Source organism: Aquarana catesbeiana, linkage group LG09 (assembly GCF_042186555.1).
Source record: "Aquarana catesbeiana isolate 2022-GZ linkage group LG09, ASM4218655v1, whole genome shotgun sequence".
Lineage (NCBI taxonomy): Eukaryota > Metazoa > Chordata > Amphibia > Anura > Ranidae > Aquarana > Aquarana catesbeiana.
Window position 1 is genome coordinate 90,341,414 of NC_133332.1, and position 23,718 is coordinate 90,365,131.

The 23,718-nt window shown below is 45.7% G+C and overlaps 1 protein-coding gene across 1 annotated transcript in view; it reads right to left on the reverse strand.

Moving 5' to 3' along the window:
* The window catches only part of CLIC1 (chloride intracellular channel 1), a 70,354-nt gene extending 48,244 nt beyond the window's left edge, over positions 1–22,110 (reverse strand). The window contains exon 1 of the mRNA XM_073598964.1: positions 21,952–22,110. Coding sequence (XP_073455065.1) covers positions 21,952–21,999 — 48 coding nt within the window. The 5' untranslated portion in view covers positions 22,000–22,110. The remainder of the gene's footprint in view (positions 1–21,951) is intronic.
* Between the last annotated feature and the right edge of the window lie 1,608 nt (positions 22,111–23,718).

A 23,718-nucleotide genomic window follows, 5' to 3' on the forward strand; every position in this document is an offset into this window, starting at 1 on the left:
ATAATGCATTTGGGTACCAAAAATATGAATGCAATCTACTCACTGGGGGAGAACCTCTGGGGGAATGTAGGATGGAAAAGGACCTGGGGGTCCTAGTAGATGATAGCCTCAGCGATGGCATGCAATGCCAAGCTGCTGCAAGCAAACAGAATATTGTCATGCATTAAAAAGGGGAGTCACTCCAGAGATGAAAAGATAATTCTCCCGCTCTACGAGACTCTGGTTCGGCCGCACCTGGAGTATGCTGTCCAGTTCTGGGCACCAGTCCTCAGGAAGGATGTGCTGGAGAGGGTCCAGAGAAGGGCAACAAAGCTAATAAAAAGGGACTGGAGGATCTCAGCTACGGGGAAGTGACTGCAAGCACTGAACTTATTCTCTCTGGAGAAGAGATGCTTGAGAGGGGATACGATTTCAATGTACAATGTATAGCAGGGAGCATCGGAAAGTTAAAAAAAAAAAAAAAAAAAAAAAAAAAAAAAAAAAAACTGTTAGCCCCCCTTTCACACTGACGTTTTTCAGGTGCTTTATCTGCAATCCCAATGTGAAAGCCCGAGCCCTTTCACACTGCCAGTGCCCGAAAAACGCTGGTAAAGCGCCGCTTGAGACCCCTTTCACACCGGGGTGTTTTTCAGGCGTCTTTCGGGCGCTGGCAGCGTGAAAGGGCTCGGTCCATCGGCACACCCAGCCCGGTGGCAAAGACACCAAAGTGCTGCAGAGAAGCTGCTTGCAGGACTTTTTTTTGACACCCTGCCAGCGCAGCGCCCCAGTGTGAAAGCACTCAGACTTTCACATTGGGATTGCAGATGCGGCTTCTTTCAGGCACTTTTTTTTAACGCTAAAGCGCCTGAAAAACACCCCAGTGTGAAAGGGGTCTTAGATAAGCACCTGAATGACCACAACATACAGGGATATACAATGTAATATAAACATAAAGCACAAGCACAGGTTGGACTTGATGGACTTGTGTCTTTTTTCAACCTCACCAACTAAGTAGAGGCGGCGAGTGACGTCATACTCTCCATCCAATCAGAGAACGCTCTGCATTCATTCAAGAGATGCAAAAAACGTTCTCCGAATGGTAGCTGTGTTGAGCGGCCAATCAGCACGGCACCCGGAAGCAAGTGGAGATCACTGGAATAGCGTTGTGCCGACTTCAGTAATTTCCAGCAGCATTGGCTAGGTAGGTCACATACATAAATTACTGTCCACTGACTGAAGACCTAAAGTTCAGGAAAGCAGCACTGAAAGAGCAGGAACCACTGGGGAATATTTACTTTATTGAGCTTAGTATGTTAAAGTGTTACTAACACCAGGACCCTGCATTCACTATATCTGGTCTCCCACAATACACAGAACATGCAAATGAATTTAATTATTTTAGTAAATATAAACTGCTAAATACCTTTTTTCATTAGCAGTATATAGCAGTCTTGTGACCTCTATCAGTGTCCAGCTGAGCACTGGTTAAAGCTTGTAGAAGGAGCTTTCATTCTCCTCCGACTGTCAAATGAGGCTGCATGACTCTGTATTTTCTGTCTGGACAGTCCCGATTAGCACAGGGCCAATCACATGCACCCTTCAAAAAACCTCTCTAGCAATGCACACACTGAGCATGTGCAGAGTGTTCTATGAGCAGATAGATTGGGGACAGTAAAAGAAGGGGAGGATCAGAGAAGACAGGATCAAAACAGCCTTTTTACACAAACGTGGAGGATTAACTCGTTAGGTTTCACAGTGAGTATAACAAGCATGTTTTACTGAATATACAGACTAATTTTACCGTTGTGGGTTTAGTAACACTTTTAAGCTAAAACACAGTGAGGGTTTAATACCACTTTAATGAACAAAGTAGCTAGGAAGGAAAATGTAACATGTAAAAAAAAATAATAAAACACAGATAATGCATGCATCTATACAGTACTGCAAGGTCACCATACGGAGCGCAGACAGTGAAGCCATGAAGATCTTGGTATGTGAGCACAGGATGTCTGCAGATAAATCACACTTCCTGCAGGATCTGGGCAGCTGTCCTCACAGGAAGTGACTCTTATCTTTGAGCTCCTTCCATCAGTGTTCCCATTATTTACTAATCCTGTAATACTCAACTTCTCACAGAGTAATATTCTCCCTCCAGTTCTCAGAGTTTTATAACCGAGGAACCCTCCCTATCCAGTAACACCGGACTAAGCTTGAATCACTGCAGAGTAGTAGACAGATATAAAAGACTCAAAATTAAAAGGACACTAAACTTTGGTTAATAAAATTATATTCAAATATGTATTCTTATAAAGTGTTTGTTAATCCAACATTATATATTCCCGATATGGGTCTGCTGGTACCATTACTTGTGTTAAAGTATCCCTGTTCTCTTTGTATTGCTTCCTTTGTGTGAAATACCTGGTGATCCTGCCAGTCCCCTTCCAAACTGACCATACTAGGCAGGAGAGCACATCCATCCCAGCATGGTCAGTTTTATGCTGGAAGAACAGCCTGAGGTGAGGGGTGTACTCACTTTTGTGCGAAAAAATATATATATATATATATAGATAGATAGATAGATAGATAGATAGATAGATAGATAGATAGATAGAGAGAGACTCTTCACCCTCTATAGAGGATACTGGTTTACAAAGTGGCCATTTTAAAGCCAATACTTCTAAGCGCGGAGCAAGTGACATCACCGCATCGGCCTGTATGTGAAGTCCTGATGACTCACGAGTCTTCCGCTTACTACAGTCATAGCTAAATCTCCGATTGCGGTCCCCTTCCTTCCTTTATTCTCTGCTCTACGTTTCCTCACTTCCTCATTGTCCTTCTGAAATGGCGCGTATGACCTCAGGACAATGAATGGCAAGATAGCAAGCCTTCAGGTCATTACAGAAAAAAAAAAAAAAGCGCTAAAAGCAATTGCATACAAAAGGTCCACACCTCTACGTAGGAACCCCATGAACTACAGCTGCACCGCAGAGCCCCCATCTATTGCACCCTCTATCAGTGTACTCACCATGCTTCACATTGCCTACAACACACCGCTGCACATTCACACACATTCTAATTCTTTTCAAGGGGATCCCAAGAGCTGTACTGCACCAAAATTTAACTGCACAATATTTAGCTTGCTGAGGCACCGAATATTACGAAATTGATGGCTTTTTCTTCCTAGAATACTGTTGTTCCCTTTTTGCATCTCGGTGCTGCTGACCTCCTGCAGTTTTTTTTTTCAGCCACTTGCTGTCTACATGCACTCTCTTCAGCATCAGCTGCACAGTATTGTTCTGGATAGTGACAACAATGGACTATTCCTACTCAGCGTTTGCCAGAACAGCCACCTGTATTGTCCACTAGGAACACATGTGACACCTAATAAACACGAACGACTGACCCTTTTCTAGAACCACCAAGTGTTCTTTTTGTGAAAGCTATAGATTTAAATAAAGAATTAAAGGAGGGGGGGCTGAAACCGCTTTTGAAACTAAATGTAAGCTTAAGTGCCATTTAAAAGAGAAGTATGGGAATGTTTTTTTTGTTTTTTTTTTATTATTCATACTTACCGAGGTGGATGATGCTGCATCTGCCCTCCGCCAGCTCTAACACCGAGAACCGAGCGATCAGACCCCGCTGAACACTCAGTTCTCAGTCCTCTGAGCAGAGAACTGGTGACTGTCAGTCACTGCTCTCTGCATTGCTCCCCCCCCCCCCCACTGGAGTGCTGGGCTATGGAGAGGGCGGGAGCTCAGGCGGGTGGCGAAACGGACATGTGGGCAGATTCCGACCATATTGTCCCGATCTTTCCCATGCCTGGACCAGCTCTGTGTGATGTCAGCTGACAGCGGGCTTCAGACCACTGTCTGCTGAAAATGGGTCACAGGAGTGCAGAACAAACTGTGGGAAGTACAGTCAAATGAGCGTTGGCTGTACTTCTCCTTTAATGGTGGCCATTCACCCTTTGATAAATTTATTTTCTGATCGATTTCTTTCAAATGGGAATAGATTTAGTCTAAAGTCAACAACTTATTCTGCTGATATGCCACACAAAGCAAAATACATTTCAATTGATGGTTAAGATTGATAATTTATTAACCTTTCTCTGCTTCCATCTCAAAGTATCTCATACTGCCAACTGATGCAACACCCCCGAAAATAATGTTTTATTGAATCCAATTGTAATGGAGTCTAAATCCACAAGGAGGGAAGTTAACGCTTTTTAAATTGCCTTTAGAAATGAAGGTTTTGAACAAATCGCACATCAATTGGATTAAAATTGGATTAAAAAATAAATAAATGAATAAAAATTTGAAGCGTGTGACCACCATTAGAGATTGGTTCCTGCTGCCGTCAGTCAAATTCTTGTGAGGAGAGAGTGGGGGGCGTGGCACACTGTGTGTGTCTATGGATGCACACAGCCTGGCTCGCACATTTGCCCCTATACTGCTCGGCTTGCTAAGGAGGCACCTGGAGGAGGGAGGAGCGGACAGCACTGGCAGGGGACTGCCAGGAAAGGCAGTAAGAGACCTTTCTGTACAATATCATTGCACAGAGCAAGTACAACATCTTGTTTATTTTAATCCCAAAAAAAAAAAAAAAAATGTATCCTTTAGTATCAGTATTAGAACTGCATACAGTGACGGTATGCCAAACATACTGGTAAAAATAAATATTCGGGGTACATAGTACTACACATACACTGTACGGTGTTAGAATTGCCTTCTATGGCTTGAACTGGCTGATTATACATTACGCTGCACAGCAAAATCATTAATATTAGGGCTGTGGAAATTAAAGATTAATTCCTCGATTAATCGTTAATTTTTTTGATCGATCAAAATTCTTTTGATCGGTACTCACCTCTCCGCCGGCTTCCGGCTCTTTAGGGAGTTCTGTCGGAGATCCGGTGACGTCATGGACATCAATGTCACCGGACTCCTCCCCCAAGTGCCTCCGAAAGAAAGAAAAAGAAAATCTCCCACCCACATATTGCTGCAGGTGCCACTTCCTGGCTTCACCCCAGGCAAAAAAATATTTTCAAGTCCTGTAATTGAAGTTCCCCAAAGCTGGCTTCCAGGGGCTCAACAAAAAGTCAAATAAAAGGGAGAACCCGACCTTAAAGTTGTTACCAGTACATGTACCCTTATTGGCAGTGGGACTCTTGTCCCAGACACACCTGTCCCAAACGGTTGTAGAACTTGGAATTTTGTAGATTCCCCTGCAGAGTTCCGCTTGCCACTATCCTATACCTGGAATATGTATTGGCGATAGAGACAGCACTTGTACTGTCACAGACAGAATGTGGTACACCTCCCTGAGTCGCATGACCTCTGGTGCCACCCTGGTGGTTGATATATATATGCCTGATATATATGCCTGCATAGGCATTTCTAGCTTGAACCTACAACAGGTTTGTCCTATAATTCAGAGCAAGGCATACTGGCCAAAAATTCCAAGCTATTGGGCAGTATTCTCTCCTGTGGAGACCAAGTCCACTGAACTGTAGCCAGCCTAAAGTCAACTTAGAGAGAGATTGGCATCAGTGGTTATTTATTATTTTCCAAATTCCTGAAAAGGAAGAATATCAAGCACCACTTTTTGCTCTGCAACACCCCAGAAACAGAGCCTTCTGACAATGCAATGCCTGGATCTTCAAGTTAAAGACCGAGAATGAACCTCTACCATGACCTGGAGTAAGGCTGTATGTAGAGAACGTGCTTTGACCTAAACACAGCTTCCTCCTGTAGAAATATATCCAAGGAACCCCTGGAATTGACTCCTGAGCAAAAGATTGAGGTAAAGAGTATTGAGGTGTCTTCAGCAAGCCCAGTGCTGAGGCTAAATGCTTTGAGAACCCTCCGGAGCTGTGGCCAACCCAAAAGGGAAGATAAAAAAAAAAAAAAAAAAAAAACCAACAACAACACGGCTTTCCACTGCAATTGCAGAAATCTTTGATGAGCCTGGAAACAAACAGCCACATTAAGATGTGCATTCACAGATGATTATGGACCCCAAAATCTACCTCTTGGAGAGAGGTCATCACTGAACAGTCTAGCCTATCTGAAACAGAAGGATGTTCAGTGGCTTGACATCTTAAGATAGACCTTATGTGCCTATTTGGCTTTGGAACTGCTACCAATTAATTGTCTCACAATAATGAGCCCATAACTTCTGCTTCAAGAGCAAATGCAAGGCAAAAGACTGATGACTGTGACAGACCCAGACAGTCCCATGAGGTGCACTTAACCTACCAGGTTTCTGCCGGCTAAAGATGGAACAAACCACCTCATAGACTGCCCTAAGATTTTCTGGCCTGAAATACTCATAACCCAGCAGCCTCAGATGCCTCCCTCACCCAGGTGGGGAAAACTTACAGCATCTGGTATCCTCGGGCAATCTCCCATCTATATACTAACCAGGCTTGATCCTGCCTAGGCTTCGATCAACCAAGATCAGGCATGATCAAGGTGATGCGGCCGCAGTCTGATGAAAAAATGAATGCGCCAGGAAACACTGCAATGCCAAATACCACAGTGGCTCAGATGTACCCGAAACCACTGTCCATCGGGAGATGTGGACACTGCCAGATCCCTGAACCTGAGAGCGGTGCCCCTGCTTCCCCCGGCTGCCTCTTTTCTGGAACCATTTAACTGGTATAAACAGGTAAATAATGCAGCAACTATACTATCCAACCTAATATACAGTCCTCCAAGGATGCAGACCTAAAACAATGTTGGTTTACCTCTATGCAACCCTTTAGGTATGCAAGTACCTAGGTATTCAAAACATGCAGGTATACAAGTATTCTTGCCATTCATGCATTTATGTATGCAGTACAAGGTCAATAAGCACACACGCATGTACCCCCAGGCAAACAAGCCCATATGCATGTAGTCCTATGCAAATAAGCACATATGTATGTAGTCCCAGGAAAACAAGTACATAGGCATACCAGCTTAATGTAAATAAACAGACGTATGCAGTACAAATGAAAACATGCCAGCATGCGTTTAAGCAACATGCATCTATGGAAGCATGCGTTTATGGAAGCACGTGCTAATGCATTTAGGCAAAATATGAAAGCGTGTGGTGTACACACGCATTTGTGCAACATGTGCCCATGGAAACAAGCCTTTTCGCAATAAGCAAGCATGTGTTTATGAAACATGTATCTATGCAGACATGTATAAACATGCATCTTTATGCAACCATGCATCTTTATGCGATCATGTATAAACATGCATCTTTATGCAACCATGTATCTTTATGCGACCATGTATATCCAAGCAGTCATGTATGAGGCTCAGGTACCATCCATTTTGACTGACAACTTTTTCGAATGGATCCGATTGAAGTCCATGATTCTTAATAGAACCACCCAGACCTCCAAGTATGCTTCAAGAGCACGTTTCACATCAGTGAATCAGTCAGCCAACCTTACAGACACTGGAGAAAAAAACTGAGGTAATTCCTCTATAGGAGGGGTTATATAGAGGGGGGGACTTCCTATCTCTTGGGTGTGTCAGTGCCCATTCACCTATAGGTGGCGTATAACCCAGATAGTAATTACTATAGCTGTTCTGTGTCCCGTGATATACGATAAAGAAATGGGGCAGCTTACATTCATGTGAATGTTAGTAATTAAATAAAAGTAGATTCTGGTTTATTATTATTTAATTAGCCCTTTATTATTATTATTCCGGATTTATATAGCACTTTACAAAATAAAAAAAGAGTTATAATACAATAAAATACAAGAGAATTAAGAGGGCCCTGCTCAGAAGAGCTTACAATCTAATAGGGTGGAGCAGGTGGCACAAAAAGTTGTAACTGTGGGGAATGAGCTGATGGAAGTGGTAGACGATTAGTTGGAGACGTGATAGGCTTTCCTGAAGAGATGAGTTTTCAGGGATTGCCTGAAGGTAGCAAGAGTAGGGGATAGCTGGACTGGTAGAGGTAGCGAGTTCTAGAGGATAGGAGAGCCTCTGGAGAAATCCTGGAGACGAGCGAGCTTGAGAGTAGGAGGTCTTGAGAAGAGCGGAGAGGACGATTTGGGTGATATTTGCAGACAAGATTGGTGATGTAGCTCGGGGCAGAGTTGTGAATGGCTTTGTATGTTGTGGTTAGTATTTTGAATTTAATTCTCTGGGTGATTGGGAGCCAGTGTAGGGATTGGATGAGAGGGTTGGCAGACACTGAGCGGTTGGTAAGGTGGATAGGTCTGGCAGCAGAATTCATGATAGACTGAAGAGGGGATATCCTATGGAGAGGCAGGCCAATGAGAAGGGAGTTGCAATAGTCAAGGCGAGAGATAACGAGGGAGTGAATGAGGAGCTTGGCGGTTTCATTTGATAAAATATTACAGAGGTGAATTCTACAAACTTGTGACAATGATTGGACTTGGGGCTGAAATGAGAAGTCAGAGTCTAGGATTACACCCAGTACCCTGGCGTGAGGGGGAGGGACTGATAGTTGCATTGTTGATTTTGATGGAAAAGTCATGGAGGGGGGCACGGGAGGAGGGCAATATTAATAGCTCAGTTTTAGAGAGATTTAGTTTAAAGTGGAGGGCCACCCTGAAAAAAAAAAAAAAAAAAAAATTACACCAAAAATCCTAAAAACAAAAAAAAAAAAAAAAAACAAAAAATGTTTTTTAAACTTACCTAAACCCTTGTTGCTAGGCAGTCTTCCTAATCTGCCTCTTCCTTTTCCGCGGCGTCTTCTGCTTCCCAGAACACCACGGGGCAATTCACAGAGCGCCGCTCGCGCGTAGTAGGAAACTGGCAGTAAAGCCGCAAGGCTCCACTGCCCGTTTCCCTTACCTAGGATGGCGGTGCCGGGACCTGAGAGCCGAGGAACGGGTCAGCCTCGGGCAGCCGACATTGCGGGCACCCAGGACAGGTAAGGACTTATTTAAAGTCAGCAGCTACAGTGTTTGTAGCTGCTGACTTTTAATTTTTTTTTTTTTTTAGGCCGAAATCCCGCTTTAAGGAAGTGGTGTGACATCCATGCTGATATGTCAGTTAGTAATGCGAGAGGAGACTGAAGGAGTGGAGGTGAGGAGTAGACAGATAGCTTTGGGTGTCATCAGCGTATAAGTGGTATTGGAAGCCGTGGGCGGTTATCAAGTGACCAAGGGAAGAGGTGTAGATAGAGAAGAGAAGGGGTCCAAGAACAGAGCCTTGGGGGACCCCCCACAGAAAGGGGCAATGGAGAAGAGGAGACAGAGTTGTAGGTGACACTGAAGTAGCGCTGTGATAGATAGGCAGAGAGCCAGGGTAGAGCAGAATCTCGGAGGCCAAGGGAAATGAGGTTATTGAGAAGGAGCGGGTGGTCAACAGTATCAAAGGCTGCAGAGAGGTCAAGTAGTAGAAGTATGGAGTACTGGCTGTTGGTTTCAGCAGTTAGTAAATCGTTAGTGAGTTTTAGTAAGACAGTTTCCGTGGAGTGCTGCGAGCGAAAGCCAGACTGTAAGGGCTCAAGAAGGTTATTTTCACTGAGGTAAGAGCCAAGACGGTTGTAGCGTTCTAGAAGTTTAGAGGTGAATGGGAGCAATGAGATGGGTCTTAAGTTGTTCAGGTTGGTGGGGTCCAGTGAGGGCTTTTTAAGTATGGGAGTGATCTGCGCATGTTTTAGAGGGGAGGGAAGATGCCACTAGAGAGGGAGAGATTGAAGATGTGGGTGAGGGAGCATAGGATAGAAGAAGAGGGTGACCGTAGTAGTTGTGAGGGAACAGGATCCAAGGGACAATTGGTTAGGTGGGCATCTGAGAAAAGTTTTGTAACCTCTTCAGTAGTAGCCAATTCAAAAGAGGAGAGTGTTGAATGTGCTGCTAGGCAAGGTATGTTGGGTGGGGAAGACATACGCACAGTGGAGATGTCCTCATGAATTGCATCAATTTTTTCTTTGAAGTGATTGGCAATCTCTTGGGCAGCGAGTGAGTTAGTGGGTAGAGGGTGTGGGGGACGATGCAGAGAGTTAAAAGGTTGAGTAGAGCCGATGGAGACTGGATGACAAAGTATTAATAAGAGAGACAAAGTAGGCTTGTTTGTCAGCATGGAGGCAGGAATTATATTTTAGAAGGGCAGATTTATATAGGGAAGTCTTGCAGGCATTTGGTTTTACGCCACCGTCGTTCAAGAGCATGGCAATGTCTCTTGAGATTTCTAGTGTTGTCAGTTTGCCAGGGTTGTAACGGTCGGGGCCTGATTCTGTGTGTGGTTAGAGGAGCAAGTGCATCTAGTGATGAGCTTTGAGCTTCTTTATGCTTCCAGCAATGTATATTATGTTTTAGGAATTGCACTTGTCAAAATACTAAGGGAAAGGGGGAGAGGGAGTAAAGACCAACCAGGTGGGAATAGCAAACTTTGACCATTGAAGAGTAGACAGCTCACATCGATGCTTACAAGCAGACATACACCGACATGACCTGCTCTTTAAAAAGTCAACTTTCCCAGCCTCTGTCGTCATCCGCCACCTACCATCCCCCTTCCCCAACTACCTAAACCTGTTCCTCTGCCGAAGGACCGGTGTAATTATTACCCAGGGGTGTCGCATGCTGCATGCAGCTTACAAATAAAATACTTTCTGCAGGTTTCTGAAACTCAAATTTAATGTTAAAGACCACAAGAAAATCAGCTATTTGCATGTCACTTTGCATTTTCAAGACATCTGTCAAAAATCAGAACGCTTCACTGCAGACTGAAGTCTTAAAAGGCACGCATGAAAAGTTCCGCTGCAATTTTTTCTGATATGCAGCCTAGGTTCACACTGACAGCGTCATTACCGGCAATAGCCGCCGATTTGTCAAATCGCACTAATGTGAACCTAGGCTAAAAGAAAGGACACTGATTTGAGCTTCTGCTTTTTTTGGACGTAATTTCAGGCTGTGTTTGGCACAAATTCACACGTATTTGCACAAGTATGCGCGTTCATGCATTCGTGTGCACAATACCATCCTAGGGAAAATTCATTCATATTTATGTATAGTGCAAAATACTAACCGTGATCATAGATTTTTCTATTTTTTTTTTTTTTTTTTAACTCAAGACTATGGAAGCGCTTGTTTACTCACCTGTGTGTACAGGCACTCTGTAAACAGTGGGCTGCATTTTAGATCAGTAAAGAAAAAAAAAACCCCGCAGTACTGAGCTTTTTCAAGCTGTAGTGTGCAAGAGGCCTAAATCAATACTGCAGGGTTTGGTAGACTATAATCACCCAATGGCTTTAATATTTGCTTAGCAAACTTCAATGCCCCATTCACACGATAGGATTTTCCGACAACAAAATCCATGTTTTTTTTCGATGGATGTTGGCTAAAACTTGTCTTGCATACACACGGTTTAAACAAATCTTGTCGGAAATTTCCGAACGTCAAGAATGCAGTGACGTACAACACGTACGACGAGCCGAGAAAAATGAAGTTCAATAGCCAGTGCGGCTCTTCTGCTTGATTCCGAGCATACGTGGAACTTTGTGCGTCGGAATTGTGTACACACAATCGGAATTTACGACAACGGATTTTGTTGTCGGAAAATTTGAGATCCAGCTCTCAAATTTTGTGTCTCGAGAATTCCGATGGAAAATGTCCGATGGAGCCTACACACGGTCAGAATTTCCGACAACAAGCTCCCATCGAACATTTTCCATCGGAAAATCCTATTGTGTGTACGGGGCATAAGGCTCGGTTCATACCGCTGTGATGGCAAAGTCGCACGACTGCCTGCAACTTTACCCTGGGACTTCCCTCCATCTTGGATACTATTTAGGAGCCTGTACAAGGGCTGAAATCCCACCCAAGTTGGACCAAAGTAGTGCAGGAACCTTTTCTAAAGTAGAAGCGACTTGTGTAGCATCAGTTAGACCCCTTTCACACCAAGGGCGTTTTGCAGGCGCTGTAGCGTTAAAATAGCTCCTGCAATCTGCCCTCAAACAGCTGCAACATTGTCTCCAGTGTGAAAGCCCGAGGGCTTTCTCACCGGAGCGCTGCACTGGCAGGACGCCAGGAAAAGTCCTGTCAGCAGCTTCTTTGGAGCGGTGAAGGAGCGGTGTGTTTACCGCTCCTCCACCGCTGCTCCCCATTGAAATCAATGGGGCAGCGCTGGGATACCGCCGGCAAAACGCCGCTATTGCGGCACATTGCGTGCGGTTTTAACCCTTTCTCGGCCGCTAGCAGGGGGTAAAAGTGCCCCGCTAGCGCCTGAAATGCACCGCAAATCCGACGGTAAAATGCCACTATAAATAGCGGCGTTTTACCGCCGACACTATAGGTGGCTCGGTGTGAAAGGGATCTAAGGCGGCTCTCATAGGGAAACATCGATTTTGACATGTCATGCGACCTGAGGTCTCACAAGTCGGATCCCATGTTGTAGCAGTGTGTACTGAGCCTAAGGGCCCATTCACACCAGATGCAGTGGGATGCATTTTTGAATGCATTTTCACTGCAAAGAAAAGTTCAAAATCCAGGTTATCCTATAGGCAGAGTTTTCACAATTACAGTACAGCAAGCTACATTTTTTCGACACCACAAACTTATGTAAATGCACAGAAATGCAACACAAAAGCTCAAAAGGGATCTCAAAAGAAAATGCAAGCACTTAGGAAAAGTGCACCGCAAAAGCATGTAATCCCATGTCAAATGCACATAAAAAGAAAAAAAAAAAAAAAATGCCGTTTCTGGTGTGAATGGCCTTGTCTGAGGTCCCAGCTCCGCCCAGTCTTAGGCCATTATGAGGAGTCTTCCTTTATTTATAGATTACACAGAAAGCAGAAGAAACACTGGGAAATCATTTACACATTACCCATGTAAACTATATCATTTATATGTCATTTCAATTTTTTTTTTTTAACCTAAAGCTTTCATTAAAGACCAGATGATCCTGCCATGAAAGTCCTTGCGCTGGCACTACCTGTTCTAGTCTTTATGCACTTGAAAACTTAGCAGCTCCTGTTTGCTCAGATGTAAAATCCCCAGAGCTTTCTGGCACCTGGGGAGCGGCACGTGCCGAGTACAGCTGCCAATGCCAGTCAATGCCTGTATGTATTTCTGCTCAGGTAAACGCTGTTGGCTTTTGCTTCAGTGTTCACCCAAGCACGCGTGTGCAGCGCCTTTCCCCCCCAAACACGAAAATGGCACATTTGGGAGGTGCCAGACTGACATATATGGGTAAAGGCTGATGCAGAAGCCATCATGCTTACCCAAGCATAGCTGCTGTTCATTTGCATTGCCAGCTGTATGCGGCTCCCTGGGCCCCAGAAGGAACCAGGATTTTACTCTTCATCACATAGGAGCTGCTAACCCAACACTGAGATGGGAATGAGGGACACCTACTAACAAAAACGTATGTAGGCAAAAGACACGCCCCCTTAAAAAAGGAGAATTAACCAAAAAAAAAAAAAGGGTTAATTAAATCCACAAGTGTTTTTTTTTTTTTTTTTTTTTAAACACTACTATTCCTTTATATTGACTTTTAAAATGTATGAATGCAGCAATTTAGAAATTGGATGAAAGGTTTAGCACCGGGAAACACTTTTTGAAAGATAAAAAGTGCATTTTATATACAACTATATAGATCAGACCAAAATGAGGGGGGAAAGAGGGACAGAGGGGACATTGCTCCAAATCAGGGACAGTCCCTCGAAATCAGCGACAGTTGGGAGCTATGGCTAAGCATCCATCCACACCATTAGTGTGTCAGCTCTGGTCAGACACTGTACTAACTATGCGAGGTTAGTACAGTGATTTCCCTCGCTGAGCTGTTGTATTCCCCCACCACCACCACAACACTCCGATCAGCGTTTTCTGCCATTGGCTAAGAGTGCTGACTGGGAGTCGGTCGACTGCTGGTTTTCCAGCATGCATGTTTGACAAAAGCCAGCCGGCTATTTATTGTACCAGCAAATGTCTCCCGACATCCTGCCTGTGTGGACGGGGCTTTAGGCAGGCCATACATGGTTCAAATGTCAGCCGGTTCAGCAGGAAGTGGCCGAGATTCGAACGTGTAATGGCAGGCTGAATGTACCAAGTTGATCGATCAACCTGGGTACAACCAGCCTGCTGGGTTTTATCTTCGATTATCGCGAGTGGCTGCTTCTCCTGGGGTGGGCTGGCTCCCCTTTCCGGAGAAGACAATGGCTGGCAGGAGGGACTCCCGTACACTGTCTGTGTTGATGGGGCAATTGAGTGAATTTCTTTCAGGTTGCAGGAAATAAATTCTCAGTGTATGGTTCAACACTCTTTATTCAGGTACGGGCCATTGTAGTCACCATCATGAAACCCACCAGGGGAGGTGCCATGCAGCCATTGCTGGAGTGCATGGCTGCAGCCAATCAGGAGGTCCGAGGTGCAACAAAGGATGAAAAAGAACCGCATTTTTCGCTCCATAATACGCACTCCCCCCCCCCCAAAATGTAGAGAAATTCCTGTGCGTCTTATGAAGCGAATACTGACCAAGCCCAATTCGCCTCCCAACCCGTCATTGTCATGTCACAATAGAGGGCGGCCGCCTCCCGCGAACGCCGGGCGATCTCCTGTCACCCACAGAAGACAGAGCAGCCCCAGTGGCCGAATGGAGTACTGCCGCTCGGGCTGCTCTGTCTTCTGAGTAACAGGCGGACAGGTGAATGCGATGACGTCCTCGCCAGGAACAGGTCAGGCTGCATTTAATCGGCACTATTAAATATTTTAGTACACCAGTCGGTTCAGAATATTTTTCTGTTTTCCTCCTCTAAAACCTAGGTGCGTCTTATGGTCAGGTGTGTCTTATGGAGCGAAAAATACGGTAATTGCTTTCAACCAAATATGGCACTTGTACTTGGAGATAAGAGACATTAATAAACAAACCGGGCATGATGGGAAAAAAAAAATATTGGCGTTCTATGGAATATTTTTACTGACTTGGAGCATGTCTTTATACAATCCCTTATGTACAACAGAATGTGATTAGATCTGTATCAGAAAAAGACTGGTTTTACTGGAATTGGACCAGTTGTCCAACCTTGTTAATCACGGTCTAATTTTATCTTTGCCTAAAGCCAGCCATAGGAGGCGATTTTCTTTCCTGCAACCAAGGGTCCCTCCCACAGAAGTATGTCCACCTGAAAAACGGACAGGCAGACCAGATCATAAAGCTTGTGTGAAAGGGGCCTAAAACCAGCCATAGGCGGTGCGATTTTCTTTCCTGCAACCACGGGTTGATTCCCCCATCACTACAGTCAGTGTTGATGGGGGGGATCCCCCCTGTGGAGCCATTGTGTTCTCCCTGCAGGAAGGGTGGTGCGGGGAGCCGTCGCTGCTGGGAGAACACACAGAGATTATTCCTAGCGGCTATAGTCGCTGGCAATAATCGTATGAAAAATCCGACATACTGTTTGAACCCAAGTCGATCGATGGATTGACTTGGGTACAATCAGCCTGCCCATAGGTGAATTGAATCTCAGCCAGGTCAGCAGGGATTCGAACCATCTATAGCTGGCTTTATACTCCACTCTCAAAACATGGTGCCAACACATCAGACGTGCTCATGTACTAACTGCCCCGATATGTTCATTTTCTGAAAATGTGCCAGTGGTCTCCAACCTGTGGCCCTTTGCTTGCTTTTATCTGGCCCTTGAGGCATTATTCCTTCCACCGACACCCAACAATGGTGGCACCATTCCTTCCACCGACACCCAACAATGGTGGCACCATTCCTTCCACCGACACCCAACAATGGTGGCACCATTCCTTCCACCGACACCCAACAATGGTGGCACCATTCCTTCCACCGACACCCAACAATGGTGGCACCATTCCTTCCACCGACACCCAACAATGGTGGCACCATTCCTTCCACCGACACCCAACAATGGTGGCACCATTCCTTCCACCGACACCCAACAATGGTGGCACCATTCCTTCCACCGACACCCAACAATGGTGGCACCATTCCTTCCACCGACACCCAACAATGGTGGCACCATTCCTTCCACCGACACCCAACAATGGTGGCACCATTCCTTCCACCGACACCCAACAATGGTTGCACCATTCCTTCCACCGACACCCAACAATGGTTGCACCATTCCTTCCACCGACACCCAACAATGGTTGCACCATTCCTTCCACTGACACCCAACAATGGTGGCACCATTCCTTCCACTGACACCCAACAATGGTGGCACCATTCCTTCCACCGACACCAACGATGGGGCACTATTCTTTCCACCGACACCAACGATGGGGCACTATTCCTTCCACCGACACCAATGATGGGGCACTATTCCTTCCACTGACACAAACTATTTCTCCCCCCCCCCCCCCCAATACCAAAGATCAGGCATTGCTTACTCCTACTGGGCACAGTCCGACCCCCCCTAAAGTCTGAAGGACAGTAAACTGGCCCTTCCTTTAGAAAGTCTGGAGACCCCCTGCCCTATGCATATGCAATGCCATGTATGACTCCATTGTGTTTCTACTCTGTTAGCTCTGTACTTATGCTAATCTACATGACTGTAGCGATTTGCTTTTGGCATCTGAATTAATTTTAGGAAAAAAAAAAAAAAAAAGAGATGATTGTTTATAATACACAGTGCTTTAGAAAACGAAATGTCATTGCACGCAGTTGCAAGCACCCCTTTTCCCGACGAATACGACAGTGGGGGGTTCATTTATTTATTTTACGCACCACAAAGTAGCTTGGCATATGTACTCTCCCTCCGCTGCCTTTTCAGCACAAGGGGGAGCGGTAAGGGGTGATAAAAACGCAGCTCAGCTGCAGATTTTTACCACCCCCAAACACAAGCGTAGATGAGCCCCAATAGTGTGATAGGGTGCCATTCAAAATAAATGACAATGCACCAATGCTGAAAATACACGTGTGTGGATGAGAATACATTTTAGCACCACATCCCTTAAATATTCTAGTACAAAATATTTTTGTACTAGGCAATGCACCAACGTGGCTTTAAATACACATAAATATGAATATTCAGACCAAAGGCTGCAACATGGAGAGTATAAAATGTTTTTTTTTTTTTTTTTTGTGAACCCCAAACATCTCTTTGTATGAGTATTCTGAGGACAGGACTTCCCCTTTACTGGTTGGACACGTGTAAGACACATGTATAGTTTGTATATAGTGTTACAGCAGAGGAAAATTATTTAAAAAATAATTGGACAGCAGAATAAAATAAGAAATTTACCGAAATTAGGCTCAAATTTTTTATTTTAATTTTTATAAAATGTAAAATTTCTTACCATTATTTTTAAAAGCCTTTATTAAATATTTACAAAAATATAAAGGCTGACTTGTGGGGTAGGGACCAAGTGCAGCGATCCCGGGACTAGAAGATTCTAATGTTATCACAATGGGTGAGGCATTAAAAGTGCATTACCTGGAGATCCCGGGGCAGGGAGCCAATCAGCTTAATGAGAGCAGACCCCCACCACCTATGGGTGTGAGCCAAGTCAGGATCCTGTACTGAGGAGCACATGTAGCATGTCAAAGGTGACCTTCTGAAAATGCTACCCGCTTGGCATTCTCAGGGTTCATTAATTCAGAACCCCAGGATTGATATAAGAGCCAGGCACTGACATTTCAAAATGAGGATAGCAATGCCAGAGCCTCATCTTAGTGCAGGTTTCATTAAACTGAATGATCCAAATGTGCAGGAGTGACACCAGAGAGTCACAATCACAGGCATATCCTACAGGTGTCACCCAGTTCACAGATCTCATTATCTAGATCAGGGACATGCAATTAGCGGACCTCCAGCTGTTGCAGAACTACAAGTCCCATGAGGCATAGCAAGACTCTGACAGCCACAAGCATGACACCCAGAGGCAGAGGCATGATGGGACTTGTAGTTTCGCAACAGCTGGAGGTCCACTCATTGCATATCCCTGATCTATGTAGCTTGACAACAAGCAGTGTGTCACCTATAAAGAATCTGAGCTTTGCCAGGAGTTCAGAAGCACTCAAGTCTCTTTCTTCTTTTGCCTTAGGCATTATATTCATATGCACCCTGAACTGTTGTAGTAACTAAAAGCCACAGACTGTCCTTAGGAGACTCTCGTCCTATTACTCCGAGTTCCTACTACTTATCTGCCAAGTAGAAAACTAAAGCCGGCCATACACTGAGCAAAATTAGGCCAAGTCCTGAAGAACAACCAAGATTTGCTCAATGATTGGACCTGCTGCCTCTGCTCCATTCAACAAAAGCTGGTCCTTTATACAGCAGCTTCAGCCAATCAGAAGCAGACACAGATTGGGTATTCTGACAGCCGTGGATGGTGGTTGTAAGGATACAATAGGCCGGTAGGGTGGTTCATCCATCCATGTTGTTTAGCATGGATAGAGGAATTTCTTCGATTTCTTGCAGTCAGTCTGAATGAAAGCAATCTAACAATGTATGGCCAGCTTACAGCTTGTCTCCGCCGGCGTTACATATTTAATGTTCGCAATTTTTTATAATTTTTTTTTTTTTTTTTACTCGTGTGATTTTAACATCTGTGACTGCCCTTGGGTTGGGAAGCTGGAAGTTCGCCCCGTGTACTATACCCAGTCTGTGCTCAGGTCCCTGCACCCGCATAGATATCAAACTGGGAGCAGCGGCTGTGTCAGTGCAGCTGCTACATTCCAACTGACATGAATGGGAGTGCCTGGGCACCCCCTATGTGAGCAAACATGGTCATCACACGGGGCGTTCATGTCAATGAGCTCTGATTCACATTGTCACAGCGCATGCGATTCGCACAAAAATCGCACCACATTCCTGTGCAGAGCGCTTTCAGCCTATTATTTGGTATGGCTCACATTGCAGCGCATCCACAAGAACATGGTGCAGGCACTTTTTTTTTTCTGTGGCACTGGAATCACATCGCATGGGCATTCATACCCATGCAAATCGGATTCAGGCAAATGCACTGCATTCTATGACTGGTTTTTGGGGTGTTTTTAATTTTTTTCTCTCTCTTTTTTAAAACTGACATCTGCAGCAGATTGAATGAATACAATGCGATTGCAGCGATTCCTGTGCATTTCCCGCATCGATGTGAACCGGCACTGAGACCTAAATGCTGCACCTTTTTTTTTGGCTGCTTAAATGCCTATCAGTTGCATTTTTGTACAAGGCGTTTTTTTTTTCTTTTTTTGTTTTTTTTTTAAGGAGGATGAGATGTTGAGGTTTCAGGGGCAGAAAAAAAAAAAAAACACCAGAACGGCCGTTTGCGGCCAGGGGAGGCAAACATGAAAGCAGGCCATACACTATACAATCACTTTTAGATCAACCACCAACTATATAGTGCAAGGGGCCTGCCTGACTGGCTACAGATTGACTTGATAGATGAAGTCTCCACTCTAATTCATCTGAAAGGTGTTCAATCTGGTTGAGGTCAGGACTCTGTGCAGGACAGTCAAGTTCCTCCACCTCAAACTGCCTCATCCATGTCTTTATAAACCTTGCTTTGTGCACTGGTCCAAATCATTTGGTGGAGGGGGGATTATGGTGTGGGGTTGTTTTTCAGGGGTTGGGCTTGGCCCCTTCGTTTCAGTAAAGGGAACTCTTAAGGTGTCAGCATACCAAGACATTTTGGACAGTTTCATGCTCCAGACCTTGTGGGAACAGTTTGGGGATGGCCCCTTCCTGTTCTAACATGACTGCACACCAGTGAACACAGCAAGGTCCACAAAGACATGGATGAGCGAGTTTGGGGTGGAAGAACTTGACTGGCCTGTACAGAGTCCTGACCTCAACCCGATAGAACACCTTTGGGATGAATTAGAGTGGAGACTGTGAGCCAGGCCTTCTCGTCCAACATCAGTGCCTGACCTCACAAATCCACTTCTGGAAGAATGGTCAAACATTCCCATAGACACACTCCTAAACCTTGTGGACAGCCTTCCCAGAAGAGTTGACACTACACTATACAATTTTCTTATTCAATTTTTTTTAGCTTTACCTTTAACTAAAGTTCAAGTGTGTGTATAAAGGCAGGTGTCCCAATACTTTTGGTAATATACTGTATACCGCCCCAATGTACTACCATCACCAGGGATCAAATTTCTAGAAATCAAGTCCAGGGATCCAGTCCTGATGAGATCAGAGTGGATATAATAGAAGGATGGGGAATCCACCTGTTGCTCAAACACCACTGATTACACAAGTCATCGGTAATAATGTACCGAGCTGTGCTCCGCCACACAGGATCCAATGTACCGAGCTGTGCTCCGCCACACAGGATCCAATGTACCGAGCTGTGCTCCGCCACACAGGATCCAATGTACCGAGCTGTGCTCCGCCACACAGGATCCAATGTACCGAGCTGTGCTCCGCCACACAGGATCCAATGTACCGAGCTGTGCTCCGCCACACAGGATCCAATGTACCGAGCTGTGCTCCGCCACACAGGATCCAATGTACCGAGCTGTGCTCCGCCACACAGGATCCAATGTACCGAGCTGTGCTCCGCCACACAGGATCCAATGTACCGAGCTGTGCTCCGCCACACAGGATCCAATGTACCGAGCTGTGCTCCGCCACACAGGATCCAATGTACCGAGCTGTGCTCCGCCACACAGGATCCAATGTACCGAGCTGTGCTCCGCCACACAGGATCCAATGTACCGAGCTGTGCTCCGCCACACAGGATCCAATGTACCGAGCTGTGCTCCGCCACACAGGATCCAATGTACCGAGCTGTGCTCCGCCACACAGGATCCAATGTACCGAGCTGTGCTCCGCCACACAGGATCCAATGTACCGAGCTGTGCTCCGCCACACAGGATCCAATGTACCGAGCTGTGCTCCGCCACACAGGATCCAATGTACCGAGCTGTGCTCCGCCACACAGGATCCAATGTACCGAGCTGTGCTCCGCCACACAGGATCCAATGTACCGAGCTGTGCTCCGCCACACAGGATCCAATGTACCGAGCTGTGCTCCGCCACACAGGATCCAATGTACCGAGCTGTGCTCCGCCACACAGGATCCAATGTACCGAGCTGTGCTCCGCCACACAGGATCCAATGTACCGAGCTGTGCTCCGCCACACAGGATCCAATGTACCGAGCTGTGCTCCGCCACACAGGATCCAATGTACCGAGCTGTGCTCCGCCACACAGGATCCAATGTACCGAGCTGTGCTCCGCCACACAGGATCCAATGTACCGAGCTGTGCTCCGCCATACAGGATCCAATGTACCGAGCTGTGCTCCACTATACAGGATCCAATGTACCGAGCTGTGCTCCACTATACAGGATCCAATGTACCGAGCTGTGCTCCACCACACAGGATCCAATGTACCGAGCTGTGCTCCACTATACAGGATCCAATGTACCGAGCTGTGCTCCACTATACAGGATCCAATGTACCGAGCTGTGCTCCACCACACAGGATCCAATGTACCGAGCTGTGCTCCACTATACAGGATCCAATGTACCGAGCTGTGCTCCACCACACAGGATCCAATGTACTGAGCTGTGCTCCACTATACAGGATCCAATGTACTGAGCTGTGCTCCGCTATACAGGATCCAATGTACCGAGCTGTGCTCCACTATACAGGATCCAATGTACTGAGCTGTGCTCCACTATACAGGATCCAATGTACCGAGCTGTGCTCCACTATACAGGATCCAATGTACCGAGCTGTGCTCCACTATACAGGATCCAATATACCGAGCTGTGCTCCACTATACAGGATCCAATGTACCGAGCTGTGCTCCGCTATACAGGATACTCTGGGGGGAGATTTACTAAAACTGTATCACACAGAATCTGTGCAAAGTAACCAATCAGCTTGAAGGTTTTATTACCAAAGTTTAATGAACAAGCTGAAGTTAGAAACTGATTGGTTACTTTGCTCAGCCGCAGCAGATTCTGTGAAGTCTTAGTAAATCCCCCCGATGTAACGTGCTGTACTCGATACAGGACACAATGTAACAATCTGCGCTGTCATACACTATACAATGTAACAGACGATGTACCTTGACGAAGAGCTCCACCTGAGGCTGGTCCGGGTCGTTGAGCTCCATGTCGGGGATGGGGTGATTTGCTGGGACTGTCAGAGAAGTGCTGAGGAGTGCGAGGACCGCGATGATCAGCCTCTGGGTGGGGTGGGGTGGGAAGTGACTGCAGGAGAGGAGTGACCACCGCAGGCAGTGGGACTGCACGATGGATGGAGAGCGCGGATTGGAGGGCTCGGGGAGGTGGGGGCGTGTCCGGGGCGTGGAGTGACAGCTCAGGTTGAGGAGTGGAGAGGTGGTGACTGTCGGTGGTTGGGGGAGTGCGGAGAGCCTGCAGGCACTGAGTGGTACAGGAGTGGGGGAGGGGGGAGATCAGACCTGCTGGTCACTTCTCTGGAATTTCTACATTATTATATACGAACTGAAAGCGAATTCTAATCCACATATGTCAGCTGTTGTGGATCTCCCAGCTCTGCCAAGTGACACAGAGGCTGACACTCTATAGGAAGGAGTCCCCAAACTCTCTATACAAAAGGGACTGTCCTTAGGGGGGCAGACTCTGACCAATGGGGGTGGAGAATTTACTTAGTGCCTATTGGTCAGGGGAGGAAGAAACAATCCCCCATTGTTGGTGTCAGTGGAAGGAATTGTACTCCATCAATGAAGTCAGTTGGAGGAAATGTTCCCATCATAGTGTCAGTAAACAATTTATACTGATTATAAATCATACTGCCCCATCACTGGTGTCATAAGAAAGAAGAACATCCTATCCATAGGTGTGTACAGCCTATAGCATTAGGGCGTGCACCCCACATCTCAAACACATATGTGTGTGTACATACTGACGGTGTCACCAGGGCAGAGATTGGTGTCAGTAGTATTTATCATTTTATTATTTTTTTACAATTTTATTTAATTAATTCATTTTTTTACATTTTTTTTAGGAGCCCCGTTAGGGTGCTTTGCTGAAATATCAGGGGTCCAGACAGGGGGAATCTGCGCCACACAGGGTGATTATGGTGTGCCCTGGCACACCCTGTGCGCACACCTATGATCCCTATCATTGGTGTCAGTGGAAGGAATAGCAACCCAACATTGGTGTCACTAGGAAGAATAGCTTCCCATTGTTGGTGTCACTGGGAGGAATAGCATACCACTGTTGATGTCAGTGGAAGGCAGAGCATCCTATCTTCATCATCGCTGGTGTCAGTTGAAGGAACAGCATTCCAACATTGGTGTCAGTGAAAGGAATATCATCTCATCATTGGTGTTAGTGGGAGAGATACTATCTCTACAGCACCAAGGTATTAAATAATACGGGACATGATGATTGGGGGGGGGGCATTGGCAGGTAACATCTATGCTGCCAGGAGTCATTTTAGGGAGGTGGGGTTGAGGATATGTTCTAGGGTGTGCTTTGTTTTGGGTTAGAAATTACCTGTGTTAGAAGTAGAAGGAGGGGGGTAGATTTGAAGTTTAACCCCCCCAACACAATTTCTCTACCCTCTCAAATCACCCAAGCATATATCCTCTAACCCTCCCCAAATCAAAGATCCTATCCTAGTTCCATCCACCCCCCCAATCCCATCCCAGCTCTGGTGTCAGTGGGAAGAACAAAATCCCATTGTTGGTGTCAGCGGGAATAGCATCTTATCGTTGTGGTCAGTGGGAAAAATAGTATTCCACCACTGGTGTCAGTAAGAGGAACAGTATCCCATTGTTGGTTTCAGTGAAAGGAATATAATCCCATTATTGGTGTCAGTGGAATTGTGCTCCATCAACATCTAC